The sequence below is a fragment of the Acanthisitta chloris genome, unplaced genomic scaffold, assembly GCF_000695815.1.
Source record: "Acanthisitta chloris isolate BGI_N310 unplaced genomic scaffold, ASM69581v1 scaffold45472, whole genome shotgun sequence".
Taxonomy (NCBI): domain Eukaryota; kingdom Metazoa; phylum Chordata; class Aves; order Passeriformes; family Acanthisittidae; genus Acanthisitta; species Acanthisitta chloris.
Window position 1 is genome coordinate 11,687 of NW_008661901.1, and position 12,777 is coordinate 24,463.

A 12,777-nucleotide genomic window follows, 5' to 3' on the forward strand; every position below is an offset into this window, starting at 1 on the left:
CTGCAGCTCAGGAATTGTGGAGTGGTTGTGTGATTGTCAAGGTAATTCTCAATTGCATTATATTTAGCTTTGCTTCTCACAATTATGTTCTATCAGCTCCGATATCTGTTTTTAGTGGTTACATGTGTTCAGTCATTTCCCTCAAGATGAGTGAGTGTCTTCTCTCTGAAGCACTTGACTGGCTAAATTTTGTGCTTTGAGTCTCTTCGTTAGATTGTGGTTTTTTACAAGATTCTTAACTCACTTCAGAATTTGGGAGGGATGATCTTACAAGAGCTCACATGATGATGATGTTTATGCAGATAATGCATTTTTTTATCTGAGAGGTGTACTGGAAAAGGTGGGGATGAGTGTTGGGCCCTCATTCTCTGTTTTGCACACAGCCTTGCTGTGCCTGTCCAGCAAGTGCTAGTAGCAGAAATAACTTTATCTTTGGGTTAGATCTGTTCCCTGGCACCAGTCTTTCTTCCTGATTTGGCAGGGACTTCCCTGCGGGTTCCCCCTCATCAGTGGTGTCAACACTTCTGAGATATTGAAGTTACCAAGTTTCTAATGCTGATGAAAAAGTCTGTCAAACCGCAGGAAGTAGTTTATTTGAAGTCACTATGTTGATAGTGTTTGTTTCCTCAAATTTAAATTTTGCAAATAAATCTATTCATGTACAAATTTCAAACTCCTTCTGATATCCTGGGTGTTAACTGGGCAGCTATTGCTGACAGATTCTTTTGCAACAGCTGTAAGATACTATACCGAGAAATTGTCCCTCTGAAGATCATTACCTCCTACACCTACATTTCAAGAAGTTTCTGGAACATATTTTATCTGGGCATGCAATCTGCTGACTGTGTGTGTCAGACAGAAATTGGAGCAGTGTCTAGTGGAATCTGCCCTTGCCCTGCAGTTCTCCACCAAAATGTAGACCTGGGCTGTGTTGTGGATTTGTACAGGAAAAGATCTCTTTTTTGTATCCTAGGCAAGACTGGGGGTTGAAGTGTAGCTCTGGATCTAATTTGTTTCAGTCAGGTTCTGTATGATAGAGCTTGGTTCTTATTGTTTGGTGCCAGAAGGATGCTGTCACCTGTCTTACAAAATGCATAAATTGAGTTGGCTTCATTTTCAATGAGAAAAAAAAGTACCGAAGTCCTAAATCTTTCCAGTTGAAATTTGAATGCTATTTTGGCAGTGCCACATAAAGCCCGAGGGAATGGGTGGGAACAATTGGCTTCAGTTTGTTTTAAAAACACAGCTTAAAATGAGGGAGGCAATACCAGGAACATCAGCATCATGTAGCCAGAGAGAAAGGGAGGTCCAGGTTGTGCTCAATAGCTCCCCATGGTATCTTGGCCATCAAGCTAGGAGTAATTTCTGATTAGGTATGTGTCACCTGGTAGTTGTTCTGGGTTGCATGCAGTGTTTGTATTTGGTTCCCAGTTTTTCTTGCTTTTGAGTGTAGCTGATGCTATTCTTCAGAATGTATTTATTTTCCACTGAGTTTCCAAACACAATTTATGCGCCTCTGCAATCAAGTGCCTTTGTGGAATCCGAGGCAGGCCCAATATACTGACATTTCAGGTTCATTCCATGTGTTATAAGGAAGATTGGGACCACATTTTGGCTATGAAGCCTTTTTACATCAGTGAAAAGGTTCTTTTCTTTTGAGAATTGCGTTGTTTGATGCAAGGATGCCTCTTCTGAAAGGGGATTGCTGCTTATCCTCCTTAATGACAGTAGTCAATTTGGCAAGGAGCAGACACAATGGAAGTTTTATTTGTTGTGTTTAGTAGAAAACTAGCAAAATTTTTTTTGGTATTGTAATCATGACAAAGATAACTGATCTTAGGGGAGTAAATGTTGCAGCTATTAGTATAATTTTGCTACAATTACATTTAAAATCCAAAGATTACTGAGGGGTAGTGAGTGATGAATGAGGAACTTCTGTGCAGAGCTTTCAGGATTTCCTGGTAAAGGGAGCTGTTTAATTCAGCTATTTTTTTTAATTATAGCTAAATGTAAAGGCATGTGTTAAGAAGGGAGAGAAACAAACCCATCATATGAAATGGAGAATTGGTATCCAGCAAAGAAAACCATTTACAAAGGATGCTTGAGCAGTAAGGAGGGCATTTAGGCAAGCCATAATAACAATTTCAGGACTAAAGTGAAATTGTGGAAGACTTGAAGCTCAATTATTTGCTTACTGAAAACAAAGGTAAAAGTTCTTTTTTTGTAGGTTTAATTTAATAGAAGGAAACATGCAGGAACTGTGCTTTGTTTGGCCAAGAAAAGCAGAACAAGAATTTGAAACCTGAATTTGCTTTAAATGGGAAGGAAAAGAGCAGTTTAACAGTGAACTGGTGGAACAGCTGTTGAAAGTAGTGAATTTTTAATTTCCAGGTGTGTGTGGATCAAGACAGAATTTTGCTTATTTTCTTTTAGCCAGATACACTTTAGTCAGAATAATAGAGTAGTTAAGCAAATGCTCTCTGTTCAGTGTCAGGAGGGACCGTTCGTGTTTTCAGCCTGGTCTTTAAAAATTGTGAAGATGTGCAGCAGGCTGGTGTCACTCATTTCTAATTAAAGCCTTGTGGTACTGTGAGAAGTGATTTAATATCTGCAGTTGAAGTCAGGAAACCCCTCAGATGTTAGTGCATCTGAGAGCAGTGTGAGCTGTACAAGGGAAATCCACTCCTGCCATACCCAGCAGCCTTTCCTCTGACCAGACTTGCATTGAAAAACAGGAGAAAGGTGAAAACTTCTCTGTTCTGCACATCCAGCTGGAATTTCCCTCTGAGATCAGTGCATTTTCCATGGGAAGACAATCTTGGCTTGAATGTGTGTTTTGTGTAAGGATTTTTTTACAGTTTGTCAGTCACATGTTTTTATAATGTTTTATCATAACAGGTGACTGACAGGTGAGAGAAGGTATAGTCATACTTGTCAGGCACAAAAGCACTAAACAATTGTCAGTTTCTGAATGACAAACTGTAATGTTTAAATAGTTGGAATGAGGACTTCATTGTAGCCATACAGCATCTTTTATTAAGTTTTTTATTAAACTGGGCATAATAAATCACTTACTGGGTTACAAGTCAGTAATGGGGGAGGGGGAGGAAATGCATTTTCTTTTTGTGTGCTTAAAGAAAACACCTGGAAAGTAAGGCATGCTAGAAGAGTTGTGGGGGATGCAGCACCCACATGTTGGATGCTCTCACTGTTGCTGTGAGGAAGATGGAGAGCAGCTGAGTGCCACTGGCAGCCACTGCCTCCCCACTCCCCTGTGAGACTACATTCCAGCAGGGTGGGAGTTTTGCTAGTTTTCTGTGGAGAGTTCAGAGGGTTGTGGATTGAGAGTTTATGTTAAATCTGTAATAGTGGCAGGAGTTTGGGAGTAGTTGTTTTAAAAAGAAATAAAAACCACCAAATGCAGCATGGACTGCTGAAGCCTTAAAGCAAAGAGTGTTATGAGCCACAGGAGGGTTAAACAGTTGAACAATATAGACTGTTTCACTCGTAAATGATAAGTAATGCCTTTTTATTATCAACTCAATTTCTTCTGCTAGCTTGCCTTTTCTCTAACCGTCCATGCTGTCTGGCTGTTCTTAATGTGGCCACAGTTTGCTCAAGAGCCACTGCCACCTGTTGGGGCCCAGAAACCTCCTGTAAGAGCAGGGTGGGAAGGAGCAGCTAACAAGATGGGCTCCAAAGAACAGAAAACTTCTCAACTGGCAGAAAATCTCCTTTAAAGGAGTTTCTTCCCCTTGCAGCCATGTGTCAGAGACCTCTGATAGAAGGGGACTGGAAACTGAATGATGGATTTTAAGAAGCTGTAGCCTCCCCCCTCCTTCCAATTACTGCTTGCATTTATAGGGTAAAATTAATGAAGTTAATTACATCTACTCAAAATTTCTTGGTTGAGTGAATTACTTAGATCTTTTAAAACAGAGCCATAATTTTCTGCAGGGTTCATGGGCTTTTTTTTCAGGGTTGGTTGGTTGCTTTGCTTTATAGTCCCCATGATGTATAGTCGCTATCTGAAGCACTCTGGGGTGCACCTTTTAGAGGAATACAAGATGTCAAATTCAGATTAAGGACATCTGCAAGGTTCAAAGCAAAATTACTGAAATAATTTTAAGAGTGCTAATAAAGACCAGTTTCTAACAAAGATGAAAAGCAGGCTGGATTTGGAGAGTTGAAATGTAAAGGAAAATAACAGGGCAAGGTGCTTAGAGGGTAGAAATACATTGTGTAATTAGCAAAGAAAATGTCTAATATATTCCTTGTCTGACAGTCTTGTTCACTTTGGTGTCATCATTTCCAACATGCAGCATTAACTGAAGGAATTTTCAGGAAAGAAAAAAAAAGCTGAAGAATAATCTATGCAATCAAAACTTTTAAAAGTGATACCTTACAGTGTATAGTATTCAAGATTAGGACTTCAAAGAATGTTTGGAGAGATCAAGCATACGTGATTGTGAGGCTTTAACTGATAATTTTACTTTAAAATTACCTGACATGTAAGGTTGACATTAAAGATAAGACTGAATTTTGGGCTGGAGGTAAACTTCAGCATCCAATTCCGTTTCCACTGAATTGCATGTTGGGTTGTTTTCGGGTTTTTTTAGGAAAATTTTGTGCAGATTTAATTTCAAACTTTCTTGGTTTGTATATTTTTTTTGCTTCAGGGATTTTTAAAAAATAAAAAAGAAGGGTTTTTTTTTAATATGCAAATACTCGTCTTGTGTCTTGTGGTGGTTTAAATTTCTGTATAATACTAATTTACTGCTGTGCTCTGGGCTTGCCTGTACCTCCTATGGTGCTCCACAAGCAACATCTTACAGGCTGTGCATGTCCTTGTGTCTCCTGGAAGGCAGAATGTGCTGTGTTTTGTGAAATGCAATTCAAAAAGGCCCTGGTTTATGTAGAAAATAAGGTGATACGTACATTACTAGAGCTTTCCTGAAACATTTCAGCAGTGTTTTGTAATGGGAAACCTCAGATTTTTCAGTTGAAAGACTTGTGTTTCAATTTTCCATCACTAAAATTCTAATTCTCGTTGCGTACGAGTCCTCATTATACACAAACCCAGTGCTAACAGGGATTCATTTCCCAGGAGGAAAGGCAAAAGCATCAGGTATGTGATCCTGATACAAATAATTGCCCCCTCAATGTGGGCAGAAAGGTAACACGAAGTGTAGCATGAAGTCTCACACGGTGGCACAGCAAGCACGAAGGTTTTGAACAGACATATTGTCTGGACATTTGGTTAGGGCTCTCTGAACATGCACACTCAAAAAACCAGTTTAACAGCAGCATGTGCTGGTTGTGCACAGAGTCAAGCAAGTAAGCCTGGGCAGGCATTGGGAAATCCTCCAAGGAAACTAATATTCTTGTCTGATGATACTTCTTCAGGGCATTAGGGATGTGAGGTGTCCTTTGGAGTCACACCACTGCAGGTGGCATTCCTTGTGTTAATGACTGAGCCCTACCAAGGGAAGTCATACTTGTATTTCGGGAAGCCTGTAACATTAACTTGTTGTTTGAGTTGTCTTGGGCTAGGCTGATCAAGAGAGAGACTTGGCTTTGGTTTGGTTTGTGCAGTGTCCAGCACAAGGACATACCCGTGAGTGAGGTTCACTAGGAGCTGTTGCAATAAGAGCAAAATGATGTCTCGGCTACTGAAATTACCTTTTAGTAAAATACATGCTCTAAAACCCCCATAAATTTCACATGGAGGCAAAATATTTACTGCAGCTACTGGTTGAATTGTACTGATTGCAGGAGTGACTAATGTGGAGGGAGCACTCCTCTGAAAATGAGCAGTTTTACAAAGAATCAAAGTTGTTTGTTTGATAGATGAGTTATCACAGGGACTTGTTCTTTTCCCATCTGTGTTTTGGGTAGTCACTAGTTTTACCTAAATGTTAGAGAGATTGTGTGTTTGTCATCATTAATAATTTTTATTATGTTCTACTAAGAACTGGAAGCCCTTTGTTTTCTGTTTGTTGCTGTGAAATTGTTTCAAAATTTACAACCTCACAGATGTAGAATCTTTCTGTGGATTTTAATTGTGTGCATTTATGATTTTGGTGCTTTACAAGATTCTGGAGCTTAAGCCCCTCAGCTGTCACCATTCTCTGCTGCTGATGGAAACACCTTAGCAGCAGCAAGTAAACTGCTGGCAAAAGGAATTGCAGTGCTAGGATAAAGTTGTTTCTAATCTAAGTGCTTCTCAGTTGAGAATCACAGCATGAGAAAAAACATATTCGAGGAATCAGTCAATTGTGGCTTTTTTCTAATGTACTATATTTACAACCTCTGACAATTTGAGCTGAGAGCAGCAAAAACGTGGCCTAATTGCAAGGACTGCAAAAATGCTCTGACTTTTTCCCCCTGGATAAATGCTTATTTCTTTGGGATGAAATGCATATCTGCATTATGAAAGAAAACAATAACAGTGCTGTGTCTGTGCTCATTAAGTGGTTGGAGAAGAATGAATGAGTCTAGATTTTTCTTTGTGTCTGCCTAGATTTCAGATCACACACTAGAGCATGTTCCCTGATGCTTCTAATTCTGAAGGGAATATTGTACATTTTGATGATACTTTTATTACCACTTTTCACTTTCAAGAATGGCTGTAAGATTTTGGAGACACTGTTGTGTGATGGTATGCAAAGAGTAAACCTTTGTAATTCTGGAGTGTAAGTATAGAAAATAACTCAGGATTTCATAATGTGTCAGGATTTCCTATCAGCACCAAAGTGCTTATGATTTGAAAGAGATATGTGTTACTTCTGTGAGATTACATGTAAATAAATATGTATTTAAGCAATATCTTTTTTGCAACCTTACTGGCTTAACTTGTAACATACTGTTGTTTTTTCATCTTAGGTTTGAGAGTAACTGTGTTGCTAACATCGTCCCTCATGGTACTGGGAGCTGGCCTGAGATGTGTTCCAGTTTCAGACCTAGAAATTAGGAAGAAGTAAGTGAATTCATTATTTTAATATACATATTCTATTCTTTCTGCTAATTTAATTTTTGCTGCTGCTGCAAAGAAATGTTAGTGCAAAGTTTTTGAAAGAAGTTGAAATGCCAGTGTTTGTTGTGTGGCTATGGGCTTACATGCCTCTTTGCTTCTTAAATGGATTTTTCTAGTCCTTCTTCTACATAGTATCTGAAGATCAGAAAGCCCTTTACAAACTTCAGTTAATTAAGCCTTGCCCCATCCTGCATAACTGATATTCATCTGCTTTGCAAATAAGGAAGCAGAGATTTAGTAGAGCTGTTCAGAAACTGGCCCAAGATCACACAGGGAGCCATGCCTCCAAACCCAAAAATATGTATGCAAATGTTAAATAATTAATTCATTTTCTCACATTGGATGTATGGGATCATGCCGTGAGACAGACGAGTTTGTGCAACATGACCTTTTTCATGGAGTCTCTTCTAGTCTGCATTCCAAAGTAGCCTTGTACTTTCTCTGCAGTGAAATGATTACCTTCTGTGCACATTTAAAAGTTTGTGATATAAGCAGATTCCTCCCTAAAAATCACACAAACCAAACAACTCAATTGTCCTGTCAGCACATCCTGAACCTGGGAATCCTTGGTAAGTACAGGAGTAGTGCTCGTTGTGTTCAGCCAGGGAATACTAATTGTTTGTTGTTCACTTAACTTTCTTTTGCCACTTTCCCAGAAGGAGGTAGGCGTACACAGGCATTACTACACAATTCTGCTTCATTAAATTCAGTACTAGCACTAGCTCTTCACTACTTATGCTTGCATTATATCTAAACACCAAGAAAAGAACTTACAAATAAAAGGTTTCTTTGTGGGTTAGTTTTCCCCCTTGAATTCTAGTCAGATTCCAGGCAGTCCTTGTATTATTTCAGCAAGTTCTTTGTTTTTGTGGGTTTTTCTCCCTGTAGTATTACTTCCTCTGAAAGTCAGCTTGGAAATCTTTTTAAGTTGAGAAAGAAAATGTTTGGTGTGCAATTAAAAGCAGGTGACTGGGTATCATGGATGAAACAAAGGAAGAGGTTCAGAGAGAGAAATGAGAATGTAAAAAACCCACATGGATTGTAAAACTAGGCCCAATAAGTAAACTAAGAGCAGCGTGTCAGGTTTGGGGGGGTTGCAATTTCAGTTCTTAGGTGCGTAGTGAGCATATAAGGAAGCACCCAAGGTGCTCCTGATGTTGGTTGCCCAGTATTGCCCCTTCAACACAGTGTTCAAGGACTCTCTGAGCAAGGGGAGGTTGAACTAACCATGTTGTGCTACAGTTCACAGTGCCCCCCTTCAGGTGAAAATGTACTGTTAAGGAGGCCAGGAGAGCTGTCCTCATTGTGCCCTTGTCTTGCCTTTTTTAAAGATGCTAAGGGATGCTCGACGTTCAGTTCATTCATTCTCATCGATCTTGGATTAAATATCAATAGCTTTTGAACAGGTCAGATGGCTTAAATGCAGTCAAATGTGGTGTCCTGTCCAGCTTTTCATTTATGATTTATGCCTAAAGAATGTGCTGCTGTAGGCTTTACCAAAACAAGGATGAAGACTGTAAATGCCTGAGAAGAAATTCCCAAATGAGATCTAGATGTAAGATATCTGGGGAGTGGGAGGGAGAGTTTTCACAATTTCTGATCACCTTTAAACAAGGTTTCCCAGTGTAGCTGCAGCAAGGGGGCCTAGGAGAACAATGAAATACATGCCTAAGGAGAAACATTCAAAGAACAACTTATTTAACCAGGAAAAAATGGTTGTGGACTCTATAGAGTGATGAGCGAGATGTATAAAACATGATGTTACCATTTATTGAAAACTATGTAGGAATAAAGAGCATGAGCAGAATTCTGATGGAAAAGGTTAGTAATTTCCTATATTCATGCTGTGAAAATATGCATCATCTTCAGCTGAAATTGATAAAATTGCTTACATAGCCTACTCCAAAAAAAGAGGCATTTTAAAGAATTTCGGCTCTACCTGAGGAAGTAGTTTGATCTTTTACACAGTTTGATTAAAAGTCTGCAGAGAATTAATTATAGCTAACCGTGAAAAGCAAAAGGATGGTTTTCAGTGAAGTTTCTTAAGACATTGTAAATAATTGTACAGACTGTGTGATGTTATACCAGGTAACCTGCGTTGTTTTGAGGGCTAAGGCTGAAGGCCAATTTTCATCCTTTACTTGACATGTGATACCGTATGAAATAATATTTTTGAGATCAGTGTTATTGCTTAATGCTTAGCCACAAGTGACTGAGCAGTAAACTCTGCACTTATTCTGGATGTGTATATGTGTTAGTACAACAATCTGGGTGTTGCAGAGCCAGTCAGATGGACAAGATCACACACAAGCCAATATTGAGGCGTTTCAAAAGACAGTGTAACTGGAATGTCTTTAAATGCCTTTGCATGTTTTGTAGGATGTTCCCTCAGTCTGTGAGTAATCTGCAGTAGTATACTGAAGGATTTCTATGGGGCACTTATGTCAGAGTTAACATACATGAAATGAAAAGAACGTTTGTGAGGTTTGAAAGGTTTAGGTTGGTTTTTGTTCCACTTTGTAGCCGTCTCTGCTCCCTAAGCTCTTGTGGTTTAACTTTAAGGAGAGCTGCTAAAGCCCATCACCTATCAGAGCAATCACAGATGTAAGGAAATCACCGTTAAGACAGGACGTTTAGTCCTGACTCTTTATGCTCCTTATCTCACACAGACCTGTAATATCCAAGTGTGTTCTTAAGCTCCTTTCTAATCTGTAATTTTTCTTTTGGCTGTAGTGTGTAACATCAGACTAAGACTATCTCCAGTTTTATGAGTCATGTTTTAAACACAAACCTTAACCTCTCTTTTCAGTTCATTTGATGCACATATATATGAGAGAAAAATCAGGTTGCACATTTGAGTGTCTCTTGAAGCAGATGTGAATTTTCCATGGTGAATTTTCGTTCTCTGCCAGTCTGTGGCCTAAAACTGTACTGGGAATCCATGCCAAAACTGCATTAATTCAGTGAAGACTGAATTTGAAGTACGTGACAAAAATGTTGGGAGTGTGGACTTGCATGTGAGATGGAGGAACCATCCTTTACACGGACTAGTAAAGTCCCTCTTGTCTACACGTATACTCTTACGTCCTTTCCTCCTTAGCCCACTGACCTGTGAGGTTAATCTGTCTATCATACAGACAAGGATGTCAAAAAGAATTTTTCCTATGTACCGTGCACTTCTGGGTTTGTGAAATGTGCCAGTATGTGCCAGGGAATTTGACTTTTTAAAATAAAAACCCAAACCATTATTTTATATGTTATGAAAACCTCATTTGCCACATCTGTCTTTTTAGTTCACTATTAATGTATGTTATATAGAACATAAAAAAAAGTTATCAAATTGTACCCTTCCTGAATCTTCTTCCCTTCCCTGAAGGTTCTAAGAACATCACTAATGCTTTTTGCCTGCATTTTGCCAGTCCTTCAGTTTTTGTCTCCTGCTTGTCACTGAGTGAATGTTTTCGTTGGACTCCTTTAGTATTTGATTATTTTATCCTAAACATTAACATTACTTGAAGGCCATTTTTTAATAGACTGTCAGCGTTGGTTTTTCCCTTCACATAACACTTCATATTTACTACAAAACACTTCATATTTACCTCATATCCTATGTTTAAGAATAGATATATTTTAGGTCTTCCATGTGATTGTAAAATAATAAATCTAGGCAAAAAGCTGAATGAGCTGAAACATGTAAGAAAGAAGGAAATAAAGTGATGAAATCAGCCCATAGCCATAAATCTTTGGCTTTTAAGGCTGACCATGTGATGTAAGACTTCTTAAAATGTTTTCAAAGGCAGGCTAATTAAAGGCATGGAAGTAAAGGATGTAACATAATTTGTCATTCGTATTGAACGTATTAATTATGCAATTTATTAGAACTTAGTATGCTGTGGGCTGGTAGTGTTTGTCCTTCACATTAGACTTCACAACAGAGAAGTAGTCATTGAGCACCTTGAGTCATGATGCTGAGAGAGCTCCTTGGCAGTAAGTACCATGGAAATGTTTGTTGGGAATGCAGCAAAACAACACTGAGAGTGACAGTGGAAACTGAGTGGTTACTTACACAGTTGTTTATGGGGATGCACTGGTAGTTGGTAGACTCTGTAAAGGGGTCTTTTTTGTTAATACCAAGTGTTAGGATTTTGAATCTTTTTGCCTGCTCTTAGGTAGATTGTTGTTAATTTTTTCCTTTATCCTATTTGAAGATTCGCTCTTACCACAACTTTGATACATTTTGTTTCGAGTAGCTAGTTGCACCCTAGTTTGTATTTTGTTCTGGTTAGACTTAGTCTTTAATAGTTTCATGTTTTGCCTTTTTCATCCTGAAAAGCCTAAAGAATGACATGGAATCATCTCATGATTTGTCTTTTCTGATCCTAAGAGTGCCATAAGCCACCATTCTTATGCATGAAAAATGCAAAGAGGCACCTCAGAAGAGGTAATTTCAGTAAAGATGTACTAGGATTCTCATATTCCCTGGCAATACTGAACACAATTCTGTGCTCAAAAAAGACCCCCTAAACTGGACCATCTGTGGAGAAGAGAGATTAAAATGTTCCAGGGAATGGAAAGAGCCTTTAAGGAGAGGATAGTAGAAAAATCTGCCTGTAAGAAATAAAGACAGAGTGTGATGTGTGTTTTGTGCTCCCTAACTCACTGGGGAAGAAAAATGAAAAAAGGATTTAATCTAAAGTGAAGTTCTGGAAGTGAAAAGATGAATAAACATACCTGTTTGTGTGCTGTAGCTCAGCTACCGTGGGAGGAAGATAAGATGGAGCACTTGCCTGGCCCTGATGGTGCTAGTTTGTGCTTTGGCTGTGGTGCTGGGGGAAGGCTAAGCTGGGCTGACCCATGGTATCAGAAAGAGGTAGATGAGGGAAGAATGTAAACAGGTCATTCACAGGCAGGTTCTCATGGAGAATACTTAATTTTTATACCCCTGTAACTTACCAGTTTTTCTTGTTTTTATTACCTTCACCATCTTTATCTTGTACACAGGGTTTATTTTGTAACCTCTGCTCCAAAGCATTTGTTTTATGTGAGTTGTCCTGTGAGTTGTTTCTAAGCAGTGATGCTTTTTCCAGCTTTGCTTATTTTTTGGTGGTAGTGGTGAGTGATTTAGTGTCCCTCTGGCTGCCCAGTGGTCCCTCCTGCCACTGCTTGAGCTGTGCATCCTGTGATGCACCAGCAGCCACTGATCAGCACCACCACTTAAGTGGCAGCCAAACTGGCTTCTCCTTCAGCTGAAACAGCCTTAGTGGAAAAAGGAGATAACTTGACAGTTTTGGTCCAAATGCTCTTTTCTCTTGCTCCTTTGCTGGATTTTGGCTGTGGCACTGTGAGTGTCTTCACCTCCCCCCACAACCATAGTGGCTGCTGAAGCAGCAATTTACAGCTCCTGTGTAAATTCTTGGACTGGTGAGTCCAGCACATTAAAGGAAACTCGGAAATCTCAGAAAGGGCTTGGTACTGCAGCAGTATTTATTGGGCAGCATTTCTACAAGGCCTCAGCTAGTGTAAGCCTATGCTGGAAGGGAAGAGAATTTATATTCTCTGTAGGATATTTAGCTAAGTCTCATATAATGGCAGGTGATATCCTCAACTATAAAATGCTTTTAGTCTTTTAAATCATACTGAGCTCTTTGCCTTAATTTGTGACTCACATTATGTTGGCTAATTTCTGTCCTTAAAGCAGAATTTATATTAATGTAATTTATATTGAAGTTGCTGCATTATAA

The 12,777-nt window shown here is 39.1% G+C and overlaps 1 protein-coding gene across 1 annotated transcript in view; it reads left to right on the forward strand.

The window, feature by feature from the left end:
* Positions 1-6,885: 6,885 nt before the first annotated feature.
* Positions 6,886-12,777, forward strand: part of DIRC2 (disrupted in renal carcinoma 2) — a gene marked incomplete at both ends in the record, with an annotated part of 29,949 nt that continues 24,057 nt past the window's right edge. Inside the window, one exon of the mRNA XM_009070358.1 lies at positions 6,886-6,979. Within this exon, the coding sequence (XP_009068606.1) occupies positions 6,886-6,979 (94 nt within the window). The remainder of the gene's footprint in view (positions 6,980-12,777) is intronic.